This window comes from Cetorhinus maximus, chromosome 9, assembly GCF_964194155.1.
Source record: "Cetorhinus maximus chromosome 9, sCetMax3.hap1.1, whole genome shotgun sequence".
In the NCBI taxonomy this organism is placed as follows: Eukaryota; Metazoa; Chordata; class Chondrichthyes; order Lamniformes; family Cetorhinidae; genus Cetorhinus; species Cetorhinus maximus.
In genome coordinates, this window is record NC_135887.1 from 29553323 (window position 1) to 29574315 (window position 20993).

The 20993-nt window shown below is 45.1% G+C and overlaps 1 protein-coding gene across 1 annotated transcript in view; it reads left to right on the forward strand.

The window, feature by feature from the left end:
• The first annotated feature begins 713 nt into the window (after positions 1 to 713).
• rasa4 (RAS p21 protein activator 4) overlaps positions 714 to 20993 on the forward strand; it is a 243581-nt gene continuing 223301 nt past the window's right edge. The window contains exons 1-2 of the mRNA XM_078548425.1: positions 714 to 1019; positions 16424 to 16480. Of these exons, the coding sequence (XP_078404551.1) occupies positions 955 to 1019; positions 16424 to 16480 (122 nt within the window). The 5' untranslated portion in view covers positions 714 to 954. The remainder of the gene's footprint in view (positions 1020 to 16423; positions 16481 to 20993) is intronic.

Sequence of the window (20993 nt, forward strand, 5' to 3'; positions counted from 1 at the left end):
TGTTTCTGGGCCAAAGTGCCTTAAAAAGTCATGTTGTGTCACTGATGCTGATGTGGCGTGGGTGTCAGGACCTGGAAATGATCCAGGATTAAAAATCCAGTCCAAGGCGTCTGATGGATAAAAACATATGAATTTGGAGCCAAAGGCCACCCAGCCCTTGGAGCCTGCTCTGTCATTCAATAAGACGCCTGGTTTTTAAACTTTTTCCACTTTAACCCCCCACCTCCCCTCAATCCCTAAATCTCTCGATTCACCTCAGTGCACAAAAATTCATCAATCTCATTTTTCAGTATACCCATGGACTGAACACCCACACCCCCTGGGGTAGAGAATTCCAACGGTTCACAACGTGTATCTTTATTAATACATATTATCAATGGCAAGTATTCTCATTAAGGAGCCAAACATATCATTTTCACAGTACTGAGGGGCTGTCATTTATTGCTGCACTTTTTACTTGATACAAATTAATTTATTAGTTCCAAAGTCCCTTTTGATAAAAAAAAAGCAAAACAGGAAGAGCCTAGGATGTTAAAAAAAAAACCTCATAAACCACTTGGCCGCTGAAGTCTGGGCTGCTCTCCATTATTTACATAAAAGTTATTATTTAAAAGGCGTCTATTGTTCCTGTTTTAATTCCCAGGGATGTTTTGTGACCAATCACAGTTCCTTCACCTACCCAGTGGCGCCGCCCAAGCCTAGATGAAAGCAGCAGGGTTTTGGGCTGCACATGGTGAGTCTCAGTGAGGGTTCGGTCTGATGAGGCTAACCGGGGCTGTGAGTGTGAGAGAGATACAGACATTTACAGAGGGAGCTGTCCATTAGCCGGCAACAGAGTCTCTCCCCGGGCACACACACACACACACACACAGCACTCAGAGCACTGGCAGCCTGGGCACTGGCTCGCCACTAACTTTTTGGTCCAAGCCTCCTGGAGTTTGGTCGTAACTCGATATGGCAAAGCGCAGCTCCCTGTTCCTGCGGATCATTGAAGGGAAGAAATTACCAGCCAAAGACCTGTGAGTATGAGGCAGTCTGTGAATGTGCTTGTCTTCCGGCAGCCTGAGCCTTTGTGCAGAGCTTCGTCCACAAAGTGAGGGTTTACCAGTTGCCGAGTTGGGATTTAATTGTAGAACTGTTCTCCAGTCTTTACACAGAAAGGGTAAAGCTGCTGCTCTCCCTCTCTCTCAGGGAGAGAGGTGGAAGGAAATTCTGTGAAGTTAATTAGACAGCATTTCGGATTTATTCCAGGCTTAACTTGCTTTGTTAAATCACTGCAAGATGTAGTTCGGGTTTATCGGAATGAGTTTGATAAATGAAGCTGGGGTTTGGGTTCCGGGTTTGAGGGGGGGGGGGATGCAGTGAGTATCACTGTCAGGCTGCTCGCCCTGTCCCCATTCAGGAGCCCCAGCGGCTGCAGCTTGTCCCTGTTGGGGATGGAGATGTACCCGGGACCCGGTCACCAATGGATTGATAGGGAGAAGCCTCCCTCCCTCCATCCATCCATCCATCCACACAGCCCCCTCTTCACTCTGGGTCTAGCTGGATATTCTCCCGGGTATCAGAGACAGGACTGTCCAAGGGGCTTTATGCCGCGGTCACCTTCACTGTGCCCTGGCTCCTGGACTGAGCTGTGTTCCTGTTTGTGTTTAAAAATTCATTCCTGACCATCCTCACCGGGATACCGTGTGATACCAGCCCCGGGCCAGACTGCACACAAAGCGGCAATCCTCTCCGCTTACCCATCCAAAACTTCCGATTCTCATACCTGCACCTTGGGGCCGGTCCATCCTCTCCCTTTCCTATCATTGACTCGCTCCCCATTCTTCTTTATTTAATTATTCATCTCACCCTTCCTCTCCCCCTTTTCTCTCTCCTTTTTCCTCTTTCTTTCTCCCCTTTTCTCTCTCTCTCTTCTCCCTGTTCTCTCTCCCCTTTTCTCTCGTTCTCTCCCCTTTTCTCTTTCTCTCTCTCCCCTTTTTTCTCTCGTTCTCTCTCTCCCCTTTTCCCTCACTCTCTCTTTCCCCTTTTCTCTTTCTCTCTCCCCTTTTTTCTCTCTCCCCCTTTTTTCTCTCTCCTTTTTTCTCTCTCTCCCCTTTTTTCTCTCTCTCCCCATTTCTCTCACCCCTTTTCACTCCCTCCTCTTTTCTCTCCCTCTCTCCCCTTTCCTCTTTTCTCTCTCTCTCTCTTTCCTCTGTTCTCTCTCTCTCTTTCCTCTTTTCTCTTTCTCTCTCTTTCCTCTTTTCTCTCTCTCTCTCTTTCCTCTTTTCTCTATCTCTCTCTTTCCTCTTTTCTCCCTCTCTTTCTTTCCTCTTTTCTCTCTCTCTCCCTCTCCCCTTTTCTCCCTCTCTCTCCCCTTTTGTTTCTCTCTCTCTCTCCCCTTTTCTCTCCCTCTCTCCCCCCTTTTCTCTCTCTCTCTTTCTCCCTATTTCTGTCTCTCTCTCCCTCCCCTTTACACTGCATTCTCTTCCACTTGCTCTCCCTTTCTCTCTGTCCCTTCCCCTTTTCTCTCTCTGCACTTGACAGGAGCTTTATCTAAATCAAAGCTTGGTCAAAGGGTTAAGTTTTAAGCAGTGTCTTAAAGGAGGCAGATAGAGGATTGACAAAGATGTTCCTTTAAGGGCACCACTACTATATCAAACATACGTGTGGTTGATTCAAATAAAAAGATGCCAAAGTAAGCAGCAAAACTAAATCACAATGTTTTCATCAGTATCTGACACTGTTCCCCGTGGTGCCCACTGCACTCGGATGCAGAGGGCTAGATTTATTTTTCTTTTCACTGTCTTATTTCAGGTTGGTGGGTGGAGCCCTTAAAACAGTGGATTCCATCGGGCTCTGTCATAACTCCAGCAGGAGACCAGCTGAAAATGGCTACTTCTGCTGATTCTCTGGAGGTCTGTGCAGAATCTCTGTGAAATATTTCACTCTGGTACAGGGGAGCGTTTTGGCCTGTCAACTGATGTACCATCTGCAAAAAAATAGCCACGCCATGACTATCCTCATAATCTCCAACTGCATTGCGTCCGAGCATCCCCATCATCCAACAATGTGCTGGAGACTTTAACCAATGGTGTAGCCGAGGACTGTTTAATTGTAAATGAAGCAGGGAGTTCCAATGGACCATTTTCCATTCATTCCCCTTGTATGGAATAGCGATGAATCAAAATATTTTTAACTTAAATTAAATTACTTTGAATTAAAGTCCCACTCCAGAGGCGTGGGCACAACGTTTAGCCTGACAGTTCAGTGCAGCACAGTGCATTGTCAGAAGTACCATCTTTTGGATGAGATATTAAACTTGAGGCCATATCTGCCCACTCAGGCACATGTAAATGATCCTATGCACCATTTGAAGAACAGGCAAATTCTCTGTGGTGTCTCAGCGATGCTTATCTCTGAACTGTTATCAATTAAACAGGTTATCTGGTTATTGCTGTTTGTGGGACCTTTGCTGTGTATAAATAGATTGCCACATTACCTACATTACAACAGTGACTACATTTCAAAAGTACTTCATTGGGTCCAAAACTCTTTGAGATGTCCTTAGGTAGTGAGAGGTGCTATATAAATGCAAGTCTTGCTTTCTTTCACTTCATATTCACTCCCATGCAACCTGTTTAATGCTCATGCTCCAACTAAATTTAACTTAAATAATAAATAGCACCAATTGGAATACAGTTTGACTGTTTTGATCTGTCTTTGGAGGGAGTGTGAAGAAGGACAACTAAACAAGGCACCTGTGCCTTCAGGAGAGACATCGCATCCATGAGGGGTGTTCACATTGGAAAAGGGGCTGGAAGGTCTTAAAAGGGAATCGATACACTATGATGTTCAATATTTATTCAAGCTTTGGGCCAAGGGTGCATGAGTTCAAGCTAAGTTGAGGCAAGATAACTACACTGTTAGCATCAAAAACTTATAGCACAGAAAGAGTCCATTTGGCCTGTTGTTCTGTGCTTACTGGAAGAGAGTTGTACAGATTAATCCCATTTTCCAGCCTCGGAAGCTGTATAGATTGTGGCACTTCAAGTGCACATTCAAATAAATTTTAAGTGCAATGTGGGTTTCTGCCTCTACTACCCTCTTGAGCAGTGAGTTCCAGAACTCCATCACCCTCCAAGTGAAAAAAATTCTCCTCAACTCTTCTTTAATCCCTCTGTCAATTACTTTAAATCTGTGCTCCCCTGTTCCAAAAAAAAACACCCCAATCCATCCAATCTTTCCTCATAGCTAAAATTCTCTGTTCCTGGCAACAGCTTTGTAAATCTCCTCAGCACCCTCTCCAGCATGATCATACATTTATTATAACATGGTGACCAGAACTCTACACACTATTATGGCTGTGGTCTAACTAATGTTTTATACAGTTCTACCACAACCTCTCTGCTCTTACATTCTGTCCCTTGACTAGTAAAAGCAAGCTTCTGGTATGTCTTCTTAAACATCTTATCTACCTGGCCAGCTTTCTTCAGGGGTCTGTGGACATACACTCCAAGGTCCCTCTGTTTCTCTATACCTCTCAGTATCCTACCATTTATTGTGTATTCCCTTAATTTGTTTATCCTCCCCAAGTGTATTACCTCACACTCCTCAAGATTGAATTCCATTTGCCATTTTTCTGTTCACCTGACCAGTCCATTGATATCTTCCTGCAGTCTACAGCTTTCTTCCTCACTATCAACCACATGACCAATTTTTGCATCATCTGCAAACTTCTTCATCATGCCCACTATATTTAAGTCTAAAACATTGATATATACCATGAAAAGCAAGACATCTAGTACTGCATCCCAAAAAACTCCAGTGGAAACAGCCTTCCAGTCATGACCATTGACCTTCGTTTCTGGCCGCTGAACCAATTTTGGATCCAACTTACCACTTGCCCTGGTACCCCACAGGCTCTTACTTTTCTGACCAGTCCACCATGTGGGACCTTACCGGCTAAGTGCCCTCTTTCTGTGCTAAAATTTCTGTGATTCTGTGATTGTCAAAAGTCTTGCTTAAATTGATGCAGACTACATCAAACACATGACCCTTGTTGATCTTCCTTGTTACCTCTTCAAAATGTTCAATAAAGTTAGCCAAACATGATCTTCCCTTAACAAATCCATACAGACAACCCTTGGTTAATCCGTGGCTTTCTGAGTGATGATTTATACGGTCTCTTAGAAATGTTTCCAACAGTTTGCTCACCTCCGAGGTTAGGTGACTGACCTTTAATTACTCAGTCCATTTCTTCCTCCCTTTTTCACAACAGCTGTCTGTTAGTCCTCGCGTGTAAGCTGAGGGGATAAGAAAATGATGGTGGTCAGTGCCTCTGCTATTTCCTCCCTTGTTTCCCTCAGAAGTCTGGGATATATTTCATCTGGGCTTCACAATTTATCCACTTTCAAAGAAACAAAACCCCTTAATATTTCCTCTCAGAATGTTTATATCATCTGATCTTTAACATTCCTCCTCCTTGGCTACAATGTCTACATCAGACCCCTCTTTTGTGAAGACAGATGCAAAGTGTTCATTATGAAAGATGCCCATGTCTTCTGCTGCCACATATGTTACCTTCTTGGTCTCTTACTGGCTCTACTCTTTCCTTAGTTATCCTCTGGCTGCTTATGTATTTATCAAACATCTTTGGGTTTTCCTTGATTTTACTCGCCAGTATTTTTCATGGCCTTTTTTGCTTTCCTAATTTCCTTTTAAATTTCACCCCTGCACTTTCTATACTCTAGGTTTTGTGTGGTATTGAGCTCTGAGTATCTGACATAAGCTTTCCTTTCCTCATACATTCTACTTTGCCTGCACTTTGACAGTCAGGTAGGGGTTGGGAGGGAAATTAGTGAGTGTCCCCCCCCACCCCCGTTTCTTTGTGAGCACATGTTGTTTCTGAACCCTCTCTCCCTTGAATACCAGCTCCCACTGCTCTGAAACTGATTTATCTTCAAGTAGCTGTTTCCAGTCCACTTTTGGCAAATTACATCTCAGCTTAGTAAAATTGGTCTTTCCCTAATTTGAAACATTTACTTAAATAAAAGCAAAATACTGCGGATGCTGGAGATCTGAAATAAAAACAAAAAGTACTGGAAAAACTCAGCAAATCTGACAGCATCTGTGGAGAGAGAAACAGAGTTAACATTTCGAATCCAATATAACTCTTCTACAGAACTGCATATTTAAATATTTATTTATATTTAAAAAGTGTATATTTAAAACGTGTAAAATTATTATATATCTAACTATCTATATATATATTATATCTATATGCATTTATTTTAAACAATTACTCTTGGTTTATCTTTGTTCTTTTGCATATAGAAATATAAACATAGGAACTAGGAGCAGGAGTAGGGCATTCGGCCCTTCGAGCCCGCTCTGCTGTTCAATATGATCATGGATGGTCCTCTATCTCCATGCCAAATTCCTGCTTTCTCTCCATACCCCTTGATGCCCCTAATATCCAAAAAATTATCAATTTCTTTCTTGAATATACTCAGTGACCTGGCCCCCACAGCCTTCTGTGGTAGAGAATTCCATAGGTTGACCACCCTCTGTGTGAAGAAATTTTTCCTTATCTCAGTCCTAAATGGCCTGCCCTCAATAATGAGAATGTGGCCACTGGATCTAGTCTCCCCAACCAGGGGAAACATTCCTCCCTGCATCCAGTCTGTCTAGCCCTGTTAGAATTTTATATGTTTCAATCAGATCCCCTCTCATCCTTCTAAACTCCAGTGAGTACAGGCCCAGTCGAACCAGTCTCTCCTCATTCAACAATCCTGCCATCCCTGGTATCAGCCTAGTGAGCCTTCACTACACTCCCTCTATGGCAAGTATATTCTTTCTTAGGTAGGTTGACCAAAACTGCACACAATACTTCAGGTGTGGTCTCACCAAGGCTGTGTATAACTGCAGTAAGACATCCCTACTTCTGAACTCAAATCCTCTTGCAATGAAGGCCAGCATACCATTTGCCTTCCTAATTGCTTGCTGCACCTGCCTGTTTACTTCCATTGACTGGTGTACAAGGACACCCAGATCCCTTTGTAAATCCACATTTCCCAATCTATCACCACGGGGTTAGGTGACTGGCCTTTAATTACTCAATCCATTTCTTCCTGTCAGGCGGGCTGGTTGGGGGCTGGCACGGAGCCGATCGCTGCCCGTGATCAGCTTCACGCCGCCATTTTATGTGGCGGGCTGATTAAGGTCCGCCCAGTGTGACGCACGGCCGGCAGTGCTGAGCACTTAGCTTTTGCGCATGCCCGTGAAAGAGCACAAAAATATCCCTGAGGCAGATTAAGTTCATGTTGAAATTTTTAAATAATGAAAGATAAAAATCATTCAGACACGTCCCCTCATGTGACAGTGTCACATGAGCTGGGACATGTTTATGAATTGGTTGAAAATTTTTTATAGGTTTTATTAAACCTTCAGGAAACCTCATCCCACCCATGGATGAGGTTTCCTGAAAAACGCGAAGGCCGCTTGGGCTCTTCACCTGCCCGTAGGTTGGACGGGCAGTGTGGATAATTACTGTAATTGTTCTTTTAATGGCCTTAACAGGCTTTTGACAGTTTGGCGGGCACGCAGCCGCCTCTGACGAGCGCCCGCTGAACGAAAGATCTGAATGATGCGCGATGACGTTGGGACGCACGCCCGACATTACCACGCGTCATTTTACGTGTTGGTGTGCCGGGCCCGCCCCCGCTCGCCGACGTGAAAACTCTGGCCCATTTAAATAATACTCTGCCTTTCGGTTCCTCATACCGCAGCATGTAACTTCACATTTATCCACGTTATACTGCATCTGCCATGTGTTTGCCCCACACACACAACATGTCTAAATCGCCCTGAAGCCTCCTTGCAACCTCCTCACAACTCACAACCCCGCCCAGTTTTGTGTCATCAGCAAACTTGGAAATATCGCATTCGGTTCCGTCACCTAAGACATTTATATCTATGCTATATCTAACTGATCTATGACCTCTACCACCAAAATGCCCTCCGACTGATACTCCTCCCACCTGCTCAGCTTCATTTCCAAAAACTAAATCCAGAATTAGCTTTCTTCTTGTTAGCGTTGCTACTTAACGGCTGAAAAGGTTCTCCTGAATGCATAATAAGAATGCTGCGCCCTCTGTACCTTTCACACTGATTCTATCCCAGTTAATGTTGGAGTAGTTGAAATCCCTACTCTTACTGTCCTACTGTTTCTGCTCTTCTTAGCAATTTGTCCACATATTTGCTCTTCTATCTCCCTCTGACTGTTTGAGGGTTGATAGTATACTCCCGGCAGAGTGATCGCCCTTTCTTTTTTGTTCCCTAATTCAACTCAAATGGCCTCATTTTATCACCCTTCTTGCTTATTATCCGTCCTCAACATCTGTAATTGCTTGTTTAACCAATATTGCAAACCCTCCCTCCTTTTCTATCCCCTCTCTAGCCTATCTGAAACTCCTGCAACCAAGAATGTTGAGCTGCCATTCCTGTCCTTTAAGCCAGTTTTCAGTAATAGCTATGATATCATGTTTCCAAGTGTCTGTTTGTACCTGCAGCCTATCTGCCACTAGATTTCTTCCATTGAAGTATATACCACAAATCACCAAATTATTCCTTTGCTGTCTTTTTTCTAGCCTATATTTTCTCTGCCTTCCATACTCACTTACTAATTTTCTGTCTTCCATTTCTGGCTTTGCTTCACTTCCTTCTGAGTCTTCACTTACTCCTCTGCCAAGCTAGTTTCAATCCTCTGCAACAGCCTCGCTGAGGTTCAACCTGTTCAATTTGTACAAGTCCCATCCTTCTCCCTAACAGCATTGTGGATGTAGCTACACCACGTGGACTGCAGTGGTCCAAGAAAGCAGCTCATTACCACCTTCTCAAGGACAATTTAGGGATGAGCAATAAATGCTGCTGTTGCCAGTGATGCTCACATCCCATGAAAGAATAAAATAAGAACCAGTCCCAATGCTTAGGAATCTTCCTCCTGCACTATCTCTCTATCCATGCCTTCATCTGCACTATCTTCCTATTTCTATACTCAATAGCATGTGGCACTGGGCACAATCCAGAGATGACAACCTTTGAGGTCCTGCTTTTTATTTTCTTTCCTAGATCCCTAAAATCCACCTGTGGGATCTCATCCCTCTTTCTATCTATGCCATTGGTGCTGACATGGACCATGTGCTCTGGCTGTTTACCCTCCGCCCCTCAGAGTGCTCGTCTGCAGCCACTCAGTGACATTCTTGATCCTGGCACCTAAGAGACGCAGAAATGCTTATTAGTTCCCCTATCTATTGAATCCCCTGTCACAATTGGCTTCCTGACCTTCCTCCTTCCTCACAGCTGAGCCACCCATGCTGGCATAAACATGGCTGTACTCCTGGGGGAACCACCAATGTTCTGATGAAGGGTCATCACCTGAAACATAAGCCCTGTTTTGCTCTCAACAAATGCTGCCTGTCCCGTTGAGTATCTCCAGCATTTTCTGAGCTATCGCCCTCACCAGTATTCAGAACTGAATACCGGTCAGAGAACAAAATGAAACCAGGGGATTCCTGCACCACCTCTATGGTCCTCCTTGTCTGTCTGGTGTTCACCCATTCCCTCACTACCTACACATCTCAAGCTGTGGGGTGACCACTGATGCGGTCATCCCAAAATTGCTCATCCCTAATTGACCACTGGTGTTACCTCCCAGTTGTGTGCATGCACGGTCATGCAGCAGTCATGAAGGTACCATGCAGACCTCTCAGAAACTGTCCCCTTTAAGATACTGTGCATGGTTGGCTGCTCAAAAAATGTAAAGCCACCATGCATTCAAATTATTAGGCCCATGCACAACAAAAGAAACTTGGAGAGAACATTGATGATCATCTCCAGAAATATGCTGTTGACATGCATCTCAGAGGCTGAGAGCTACTGCAGTGACTCCAGCAGTTGCTCAAGTATCAAAATCCTCCAGCTGACTACATTTCCTGCAACTGTGCTTGTCCAGAACACGGGAGACATCCTAGAGTTCCCACATGGCACAGGATGTGCATTCAATGAGATTGAGGTACCCTGCCAGATCTCTATTTGTTAGACAACCATCTAAACTTACCAGGAATAAATTTAAGACTTGTCCCTGACCTGACAAAAAAAAACTTAACCAGCTACTTGCCAGTCACCTCATGCTCCCTCAACTCTAAGCTCTCTGGTTGAAGACTGTTTTCATTAAAGAAAAAAAATTACTTAATGTTTACTCACTGGACTTACTCCACCTTGGAGCTCCTCCCTGTCCTGAGCCCCCTCTCATACTCTCTTTATACTCCTGTCATCTCTGTTGCTGCTGCCTCCACTCAGGTCCAAATTCTTTCATTGCCATAGCACCTGTAAAATAACAAATGTTGCAAGGGGCTTTGTAGCAGGAGGTAAAAAGACAGATAAAAAGAATAAAAGAATTGGAAATGAGCCATGGTTTGGAGGATTGGGGAGCGGTGACTGAAAGCTTGATCCAAAACAATGGAATTGGAGAAAGTTTTTAAAGGAAGAGAGGGAATAGAGAAGTAGAGGGATTTAGGAAGGAGCTGCAGCAAGTTCAATTTTGGGACTTACCTGATGGATATAAATGGTCCTATGCAACCTAGTGGGTATTTTGGATTTACAAGGGGAGTGGGGTGGCTCTGTAGTTAAGCACCCCTACATCTAAGCCAGAAGCTTCATGTTCAAGGACCGCTCTAGAACTTGTTGGCCACAGAAGGAGCGCCCATGGTGTGGTTCAAAATGTCAAATTAACCTACTAATTCTAACAAGATGCTCATGCAGGTAGTAAGAGTGGGAGAGACTCCCGGTCAGCCATGCTCAATACAGGGTGGTGCTCAACAAGCCATAACCATATGTGTCTCTCTGACAGAGAGAGATGCCTACAGTCTCTCGTAGACCATGGCTAATTATGGACAGACAAGTGGGGGAGATGAGGGAGAAAACTAGTTAGTTAAGGATGGCTGGTAATGCATTATTGGGTAACTACAGTCTCCTGGAGCTTGCTGAGGGATTCAGAGAAGAATTTTCCACAGTATTTTGTCAAAACTGGCTGGTTTCTTTTCTCTGCATTTTTGTCTCCATGAAAGTTTGCATGACTGGTGGTTAATATGCTTGTGTTTCATGCTTATGGCAGCCTTGTCATCGCTGTGTCAGCTGTGGCTCAGTGAATAGCATGCTTGCCTCTGAGTCAAGCTTGTGTGTTCAAGACACACTCCAGAGACTTAAGCACAAGGATCTAGCCTGACATTCCAGTGCATTACTGAGGGAGCGCTGCACTGTCCAAGGTGTGACCTTTCAGATGAGGCATTAAACTGAGGCCCCATCTGCCCTCTGAGGGGGATGTAAAATACCCCCATGACACCATTTTGAGGAAGAGCAGAGGAGTTATCCCCAGTGTCCTGGCCAACCTTTATCTCTCAATCAATATCTCAAAAACAGGTTGTCTGGTTATTCTCATATTGCTGTTTGTGAAACCTTGCTGTGCCCAAATTGGCTGCCATGCTCTGTACATTATAACAGCGACCATACCTTCAACAGGTACTTCACTGGCTGTAAAGTGATTTGGGATGTCCCTGTGACTTTTATTTTCTTTTCATAGTCATTTTGTATAATTCAAACAGGTTTTGTAAGGAGCAGAATAAAGAAACTCCCAACGTAAAATAGGCGGTGACAGTGAGTTAACAGGCAGTAGTTCCTGTAAATGATGTGACCAGGGGCTTGAACTTCTGCTAGTGGTGGTTTGCTCTCACCACAAGGCTGCATGCCGCAGTTGATGTTTTCACATGTGCTCGAAAGCTGTAAATTGCTGTTCCTGTGCTACTGCTTCCCACAGGTCACATGTCAGATGAGACAGTCAGACGCTGTGATCATTCAAAACAAAAACAGAATTATCTGGAAAAACTCAGCAGGTCTGGCAGCATCGGCGGAGAAGAAAAGAGTTGATGTTTTGAGTCCTCATGACCCTTCAGCAGAACTGAGTATAGTTAGGAGAGGGGTGAAATATAAGCTGGTTTATGGGGGTATGGGGAGAGAAGTTGGGGGGTGGTGTGGTTGTGGGGACAAGCAAGCAGTGATAGGAGCAGATAATCAAAATATGTCACAGACAAAAGGAACAAAGGGGTGTTGAAGGTGGTGATATTACCTAAGAAAATGTGCTAATTAAGAATGGATGGCAGGACACTTAAGGTACAGCTCTAGTGGGGGTGGGGTGGAAAGGCTGACAAGGTATTACCGTTGTAGATTTAAAAATAATGGAAATAGGTGGGGAAAGAAAAATCTATATAAATTATTGAAAAAAACAAAAGGGAGGGGGAAGAAACGGGGTGGGGATGGGGGGAGGGGGAGTTTAAGATCTAAAGTTGTTGAATTCAATATTCAGCCCGGAAGGCTGTAAAGTGCCTAGTCGGAAGATGAGGTGCTGTTCCTCCAGTTTGCGTTGGGCTTCACTGGAACAATGCAGCAAGCCAAGGACAGACATGTGGGCAAGAGAGAAGGGTGGAGTGTTAAAATGGCAAGCGACATGGAGGTTTGGGTCTTTCTTGCGGACAGACCGCAGGTGTTCTGCAAAGCGGTCGCCCAGTTTGTGTTTAGTCTCTCCAATGTAGAGGAGACCGCATTGGGAGCAACGAATGCAGTAGACTAAGTTAGGGGAAATGCAAGTGAAATGCTGCTCCACTTGAAAGGAGTGTTTGGGCCCTTGGACGGTGAGGAGAGAGGAAGTGAAGGGGCAGGTGTTGCATCTTCTGCGTGGGCATGGGGAGGTGCCATAGGTGGGGGTTGAGGAGTAGGGGGTGATGGAGGAGTGGACCAGGGTGTCCCGGAGGGAACGATCCCTACGGAATGCCGCTGGGGGGGTGAAGGGAAGATGTGTTTGGTGGTGGCATCATGCTGGAGTTGGGGGAAATGGCGGAGGATGCAGTAAGTTCAGAGAGAGACAGATTAGAATGGGTGAGAGGAGCAGAGAAATTGAGACGACTAATGTCACGCCGACAGTTCTCAATGAAAAGATCAAGAGAAGGTAAGAATCCAGAGGGAGGCGTCCAGGTGGAGGGAGAATATTGGAGGTGGGTAAAAGGATCCGTTGAACGGGGAGAGGACTCCTGCCCAAAGAAGTGAGCACAGAGACGAAGGCGGTGGAAGAAGAGTTCAGCATCGTGCCGAGCCCGAAATTCATTGAGATGAGGGCGTAAGGGTATGAAACTAAGTCCTTTGCTGAGCACTGAACGTTGAGCATCAGAGAGGGGAAGGTCAGGGGGTATAGTGAATACGCGGCTGGGGCTGGGATTGGAAGATGGGGTGGGGACGGAGGGACAAGCAGGAGTGGAGGGTCCCAGATGGGTGTTGGTGTCGATGAGTTGTTGGAGCTTGCGTTCCTTAGCACTTGAGAGAAAGAGAAAAAGTTTCTTGTTGAGGCGTCGGATGAGAGGAAGAATAAAATGAAACTGGGGGCACGCGCAGCTTTGAAAAAGGGTGCGGCGGTGCTGCTGGAGGAAGAGGTCGAGTGTGTTCATATGGCGGCGCATGGCACTGAGTGTGGATCTCAGAATGCGACGGGAACAGTAGTCCGAGAAACGTTTTATGTCCCGGAGATACCTGTAATCCTGGGTGGGTTCGAAACAAGAGGGATGGAATTTCAGTTGAAATCCACGTGGGGTGAGTCGGAGACGGAGACAGTCACTGAGAAAGGAAATATGGCTGTGAAAGCGGGTTTTAGTAAATCCACGTGGGGTGAGTCGGAGACGGAGACAGTCACTGAGAAAGGAAATATGGCTGTGAAAGCGGGTTTTAGTAAACACCTTGTCAAACACCAGGAGAGAAATGGAAAGCAATGAAGGTGAACAAGGCAGAAGAGAGATACGGAAATCCTGTCGGAGAGAAGAGCAAATTCACCTTGGTTGGGGAGGTGAACAGACATATTTACAACTGCAGGCAAGAATTTGCATTTTTATAGCACCTTTAAAGTAGTAAAACACACCAAGGCACTTCACTGGAGTGTTTGACAACAAACCACAGCAGCAGCTATTAGGACAGGTGACCAAAATCTTGATCAAAGAGGTAGGCTTTAAGCAGCCACACAAAGGAAGAATCCACTTGTGAAGCACAATGATAAATTGAAAATTAAGTAGAACTCATAGTAAGTACTTAACATTTTTAAAAAGATGTTTTCTTATTTGCCTATCCATTGCGTTCCTCACAGCCACTTCCTTTATTCTCCTGTTGGTACTTTTTTTCTTACAGATCTGGTCAGGTGTTTTTTCATTCCTCATTTATTCTATGGCCTTGGTAACCACACTTTACTTATAATGGACATGTCATCACCTGAAAGAGAGCATCTCTGACAATGCAGCACCCCTCTCTACGCTGCACACCTAGATTAAGTGCTCAAGCCCTGTAGTTGAGCTGAAACTAAGGTTGCCAACTGCAATTAAATGTATTCCTGGAGATTTCATCACATGACTTGCCCCCACGCTCAAGCCATTAGTCGGCCAACACATCCATCCTTGTGACACACTGCCTTCCTACACCAATTGGATGAAGTTTGACTGTCAGCCAAACAGCTTTTTCCTCCAATTACAATGTTTTTATATGTGGTAAAGACAAATTTTCAAGGAAAATTGAAAAAAAAAATCTTTTTTAATGGCCTGATGATATTTCTCCAGGATTGCACATGGCAGTGTCCTGGAGATTGAACTTCAATTCCTGGAGACTCCAGGCTAATCCTGGAGGGTTGGCAACGCTAGCTGAAACTCTTGGCTTCTGGTTAAGAAACAAGAATGCCATCAATGGGGCCAATGTGACATATTTGTATAGATACTGTGTATCATACATAATCCAGATCATGCGTACAAATAAAACTGAAATGAGTGAAGTAACTCGTTAATTTGTTCGTTGGGGATGTCATTCTGCTTATTTTGCAATAAACTGCGGAGATTCAGTGTGTATCCTGTACTTTCAACCCTCAGTTTTGAGCAATCTAATATCCTTAGCACAGAACACTGTGTGAGATAGTTGATCCTTAGATAGCTCCTCCAATTTATATTGTATTGCGTAGCCTTCACTTACATAAAAGCAGAACTACATCATGAGAGGACACCGCCTACATCAGTAACCAAGGCAACAGCTCATGTGCTGCATCTGGAGGCCCTTAACTTCTGCCCTACCTAAACCTGGATTGCAAACTTGACTCTTGGATGACCATCTGAGCATGCTGTACTGTGAAGCTTCACTCCTAGACAATCCTCTCTTTATTATTTGGAGCTTAGTAATGTTTTAAATCTTTCCATGTATACGTGAGTGCTTCACTCTTGTCTTAAAATAGCAGCCTTTTTAAAATAATACACGGCCACTGCAGTATGGGTTACTCCCCAGCAAGCAGGCTGTTCATGCCAGGAATGTAAACTGGAATGTAAACAAGCCAGCCTGCCACCACTGCCTCTTCAACTGACAAAGCTGAACTTTATGGAGCTGTTGTTTCAAAGTTACTTCCTGAGGAGAGTCTGAATAATAGGTGAAAGCTGACAGATTCTCCTTTCACAGCCACGTTTGTTTTCCTAAACCAGCCCCAGCCCTCATCTCTGGAATCCTTCCTGAAAATCTGCAGCCTCTGCCCTCTCTCTCTTTCGGTTTTCAGTCTCTTTGAAATTCCTTCTCAAAAACCATCTCCTCATATGCACCAGAGCTCATTGTTCCTTTAAGCCTTTCCCCCCTGCTATACAAAATCCTTTAGAATATTTTCAGAGATTCATGAAGTAGTACAACACTGAGGGATGCCATTCAGCCCATCGACTCAGCATCAGCTCTTTCCAAGAACAATGTTAATCCCACTCACCCACTCTTGCACCATATCCTTCACATGCTTTCTACATTAAAATCGCTACATAAATACAAGGCGGCTACACCTGTCCCTATTGTGTTCTCGTATAGAATGTGTGGTACAGGTGGAGTTCCTCAGTCTGAGGGGCCAACAGCATGATCACTGGCTGGGGTGGACACTTTAAATGTAGATTTTATTATTTTTTAATATGAAGCTTCTCCACGTGATTCTTGGGAAAGCAATCAGTTATTTCCCAAAGCCAATGTTGAGGTGACAGTTACTCAGGACTGTGACCTGTTCATAGTGATTTAACTGGTTGTTCACCTCATTGCAGTTTATGAGATTATACTATATGCAAAATGCCTTTCATTGTTACTTACATAATAATTGCATGGTTTAATTCAATCTCTGAAATTCTTTTGAAATGTTTGAGAGGACTGATGAGGTACTTTATGAATATAAGCCCTTTTTCTATTAGCAACTTGCAGTGAGAAGAACTTGCTTATTTCACCCATTAGCATCACCCTTGTGGATAGAGAAGGTGATGCAGACAAGAAATATTCAGTTCTGTTCTTCCTCTGTTTTCAGGACAGGAAGCAGTGATCCATACTGCATCGTAAGAATCGATAACGAGACAATTATCAGGTAAGGGACTGAAGTTGTTTTGTAGAATGGCTAGATGGAGAGTTGCATCCTTTTTATTGTCTTCCTGTCTCCTTTGCTCTGGCAGTTTTCCTTCTCCTCCTCTTGGACCAGCATTGGTGACATGGTGGGCTATGGTTCTATGGGTATCACATGTGGGCGACATACTGTGTGTTTTAGCCTAGATATCAGTGGTGGGTTACTGGGACTAGGGAGAGATCATCACATCTGAGGCCAATACAGTCTCTACCAGGGTGATCAAATCTCACAGAGAAAATGAAGGGACACCTTGACATAGGAGTACGTACGAGTGGGGAGGGGCGGGAGTTGGGGGTTGGTAGGTTGAGTTTGCCGGAGCTGTGAGAGCAGGGGGATGGCTGCCTGAGCTGTGAGAGTGGGAAACAGATGGAGAGCAGGTACCGCGCAGGCACAAAATTTAAAGGTACAAATTATGGGACAGACAGCTTCCCATCAGCCTGCAGCTCATGACATAGGATAACGGCCTCATAGACGGGACAATTTTCTAAAATCTGAGATAGTTAGTCACCTCAGTCTCCACGCAACATCTATACAGAGGCACTTTCAGCTGGGACCCTGGGCAACGATTAGTGGCAAGACTCCTGGCGGATTTTTCTCACCTCACCCACCCCCCCCTTCCCTAACCCAGGGGCACTGGTGGTACCTGTTGCTGCCCCTATTGTCTGATACTGCCCTGCCCTTGGCATTGCCCCTGCATTATGCAGAGTATTAATGGAACCTGGGATTAGGTGCACACTGTAAAGGGTTAACGTCAGAAGCACATGATGCTGATGTAATGATCATGTAACACCACATGATTGAGTAACAGACATCTAGAGGGAGGAGATGTTCCAACCTCGTGCATAACATGTAGGTCCCAATATGTACATAATAGCTGTATATAAAGAGTAATAGTTTTAACAAACTATGGTCTTGAGCAACTTACTTTGGGGAATAGGCAAACCCCAAAGAACCTCGCCCAGACCCCAACTGCAAAACAAAACACTCACTGTCTTAAACAGCTGATCAATCGTCATGTTTCATTTATTAGATCTCGAGGTGGGTCTTTTGCAACAATGTATGTTAGGAATTCAAATAAACATAAAAGAAGGCTCATGTAATTTGTAATCATTGCTGAAGTTTAGATTACAGCCTTGAACCTTTCCTTTGCTTGGCGTTATTGTTTATGTTATTTGATTCCAATCTGATTTGTGTAAAAGAAAAGCTCAGAGCCGCCTTGGGCTGTGTGTTTACACAGTGTGAGCACAATCTGCCTGTAATACAAACTGGAAGGCGAGATGTCTCTTGCTGAATTTACTGACATTCCCCTTTGAACTTGGTGAAACCTGTAAATTACGGACACCCAAGGGATTGACATCAGTGGTCCTTTTTTTTTACAGGTGTCCTTATTTTCAAAATGGTCGTTTTATGTGCGGTAGAAATGCTCCCAACAATTTTGAAGAACCAGCTGAGATAATGATCAGCATCTGAAAAGCTGCAGCAGTGCTAAGAATTAAGTTTGGAAACCGATGTAACAACAAAACTGATGTTACAAGCACAGTGCCTGTTCGAAACAACACTCTCAGATGAATGTATTTTTTTTTATTCATTCGTGGGTTGTGGGCTTTGCTGGCTGGGCCAGCATTTATTACCCATTCCTAATTGCCCTTGAGAAGGTGGTGGTGAGCTGCCTTCTGGAACCGCTGCAGTCCATGTGGTGTAGGTACACCCACAGTGCTGTTAGGAAGGGAGTTCCATGATTTTGACGCAGCGACAGTGAAGGAACAGCGATGTATTTCCAAGTCAGGATGGTGAGTGACTTGGAGGGGAGCTTCCAGGTGGTGGTGTTCCCATCCAACTGCTGCCCCTTGTCCTTCTAGATGGTAGTGGTCTTGGGCTTGGAAGGTGCTGTTGAAGGAGTCTTGGTGAGTTCCTGCAGTGCATCTTGTAGATGGTACACACAGTTGCTACCGTGCGTCGGTGGTGAAGGGAGTGAATGTTTGCGGGTATGGCGCCAATCAAGTGGGCTGGTTTGTCCCAGATGGTGTCAAGTTTCTTGAGTGTTGTGGGGGCTGCACTCATCCAGGCAAGTGAAGAGTATTCCATTACACTCCTTGTAGATGGTGGACAGGCTTGGGGAGTCAGGAGGTGAGTTACTTGTCACAGGATTCCTAGCCCCTTACCTGCTCTTGTAGCCACAGTATTTATGTGGCTAGTCCAGTTCAGTTTCTGGTCAATGGTAACCCTCAGGATGTTGATAGCGGGGGATTCAGTGATGGTAATGCCATTGATGGTTGGATTCTCTCTTGTTGGAGATGGTCATTGCCTGACACTTGTGTGGCACAAACGTTACTTGCCACTTGTCAGCCCAAGCCTGGATATTATCCAGGTCTTGTTGCATTTGGACACGGACTGCTTCAGTATCTGAGGAGTCACTGATGGTGCTGAACATTGTGCAATCATCAGTGAACATCCCCACTTCTGACCTTATGATGGAAGGAAGGTCATTGATGAAGTAGCTGAAGATGATTGGGCCAAGGACACTACGCTGAGGAACTCCTGCAGTGATGTCCTGGAGCTGAGATGACTGAACTCCAACAACCACAACCATCTTCCTTTGTGCTAGGTATGATTCCAACCAGCGGAGAGTTTCCCCCCTGATTCCCATTGACTCCAGTTTCGCTAGGGCCCCTTGATGCCACACTCGGTCAAATGTGGACTTGATGTCAAGGGCAGTCACTCTCACCTCACCTTGGGAGTTCAGCTCTTTCATCCATGTTTGAACCAAGGCTGTAATGAGGTTAGGAGCTGAGTGGCCCTGGCGGAACCCAAACTCGGTGTTAGTGAGCAGGTTATCGCTAAGCAAGTGTCGCTTGATAGCACTGTTGATTACCCCCTTCCGTTACGTTACTGATGATGGAGAGTAGACTGATGGGGCTGTGATTGGCCGGGTTGGATTTGTCCTGCTTTTTGTGTACAGGACATAACCTGGGCAATTTTCCACATAGCCGGGTAGATGCCAGTGTTGTAGCTGTACTGGAAAAGCTTGGTCAGGGGCACGGCAAGTTCTGGAGCAAAAGCCTTCAGTACTTTTGTGGGAATATTGTCCCCATAGCCTTTGCACTATCCAGTCCCTTCAGCCATTTCTTGATATCATGTTCAATGATTTGAATTGGCTGAAGACTGGCATCTGTGATGCTGGGGACCTCCGGAGGAGGCCGAGATGAGTCATCCACTCGGCACTTCTGGATGAAGATTGTAGCAAATGCTTCAGCCTTATCTTTTGCACTGATGTGCTGGGCTCCCCCATCATTGAGGATGGGGATATTTGTGAAGCCTCCTCCTCCAGTGAGTTGTTTAGTTTTCCACCGCCATTCACGACTGGATGTGGCAGGACTGCAGAGCTTGGATCTGATCTGTTGGTTGCAGGATCGCTTTGCTCTGTCTATTACTTACTGCTTATGTTAGTTGTTATGCAAGTAGTCCTGTGTTACAGCTTCACCAGGTTGACACCTCATTTTTAGGTATGCCTGGTGCTGCCCCTGGCATGCCCACCTGCACTCTTCATTGAACCAGGGTTGAGCCCCTGGCTTGATGGTAACGGTAAAGTGAGGGATATGCCGGTTCATGAAGTTACAAACAGAGTATAACTCTGCTGCTGCTGATGGCCCACAGCGCCTCATGGATGCCCAGTCTTGAGTTGCTAGATCTGTTCGAAATCTATCCATTTAGCACGGTGGTAGTGCCACACAACATGATGGAGGGTATCCTCAATGTGAAGGCGGGATTTCATCTCCACAATGACTGTGCAGTGGTCACTCCTACTGATGCTGTCATGGACAGATGCATCTGCGGCAGGCAGGTTGGTGAGGATGAGGTCAAGTATGTTTTTCCCTTTTGTTGGTTCCCTCTCCACCTGCCGCAGACCCAGTCTAGCAGCTATGTCCTTTAGGACTTGGCCAGCTCGGCCCATCTGGGATCTGGTATTTTCACCTCCTCTGGATCCATGTGGGGTCAGGATTATGTGCATCCATTGTTTAGGATCCATGTGGGACCAGATGCTTGGACATGCATTGTTAACAAGGTTGCGTTTGGAAGCAGGGACAGCAGCTGCATAGTGGCACGGAGGGGTGCAGTGGGGGTAATTCAAACCCCGATACCGACGTGGGGAAAAACGGAAGCCAGTTACAATCTATAAGGCGTCACCATTTTCAGATTCAGATGCAGTACATACTTTGAGCATCTGGACGTCCAGCTTTGTCATGTGTTTGAAAGTGTAAAAGGGCTTGGTGTAGGGAAGGCTGTCTTAGTTCATAATTTGAGACTGGCTGTGGTTGCAGATTGCCTCTTGTATATGTTGCAATGTAAGTGATTTGGGACTGTCATTTTTTACATATGTCTGTTTTTGAATGTGTCCATTATAGTGGTTTCACTTGCACAGTAATTCTGTTTGGGAGGAATGGTATAGAATACAGAGGGAATCAAGAACATGTAGAAT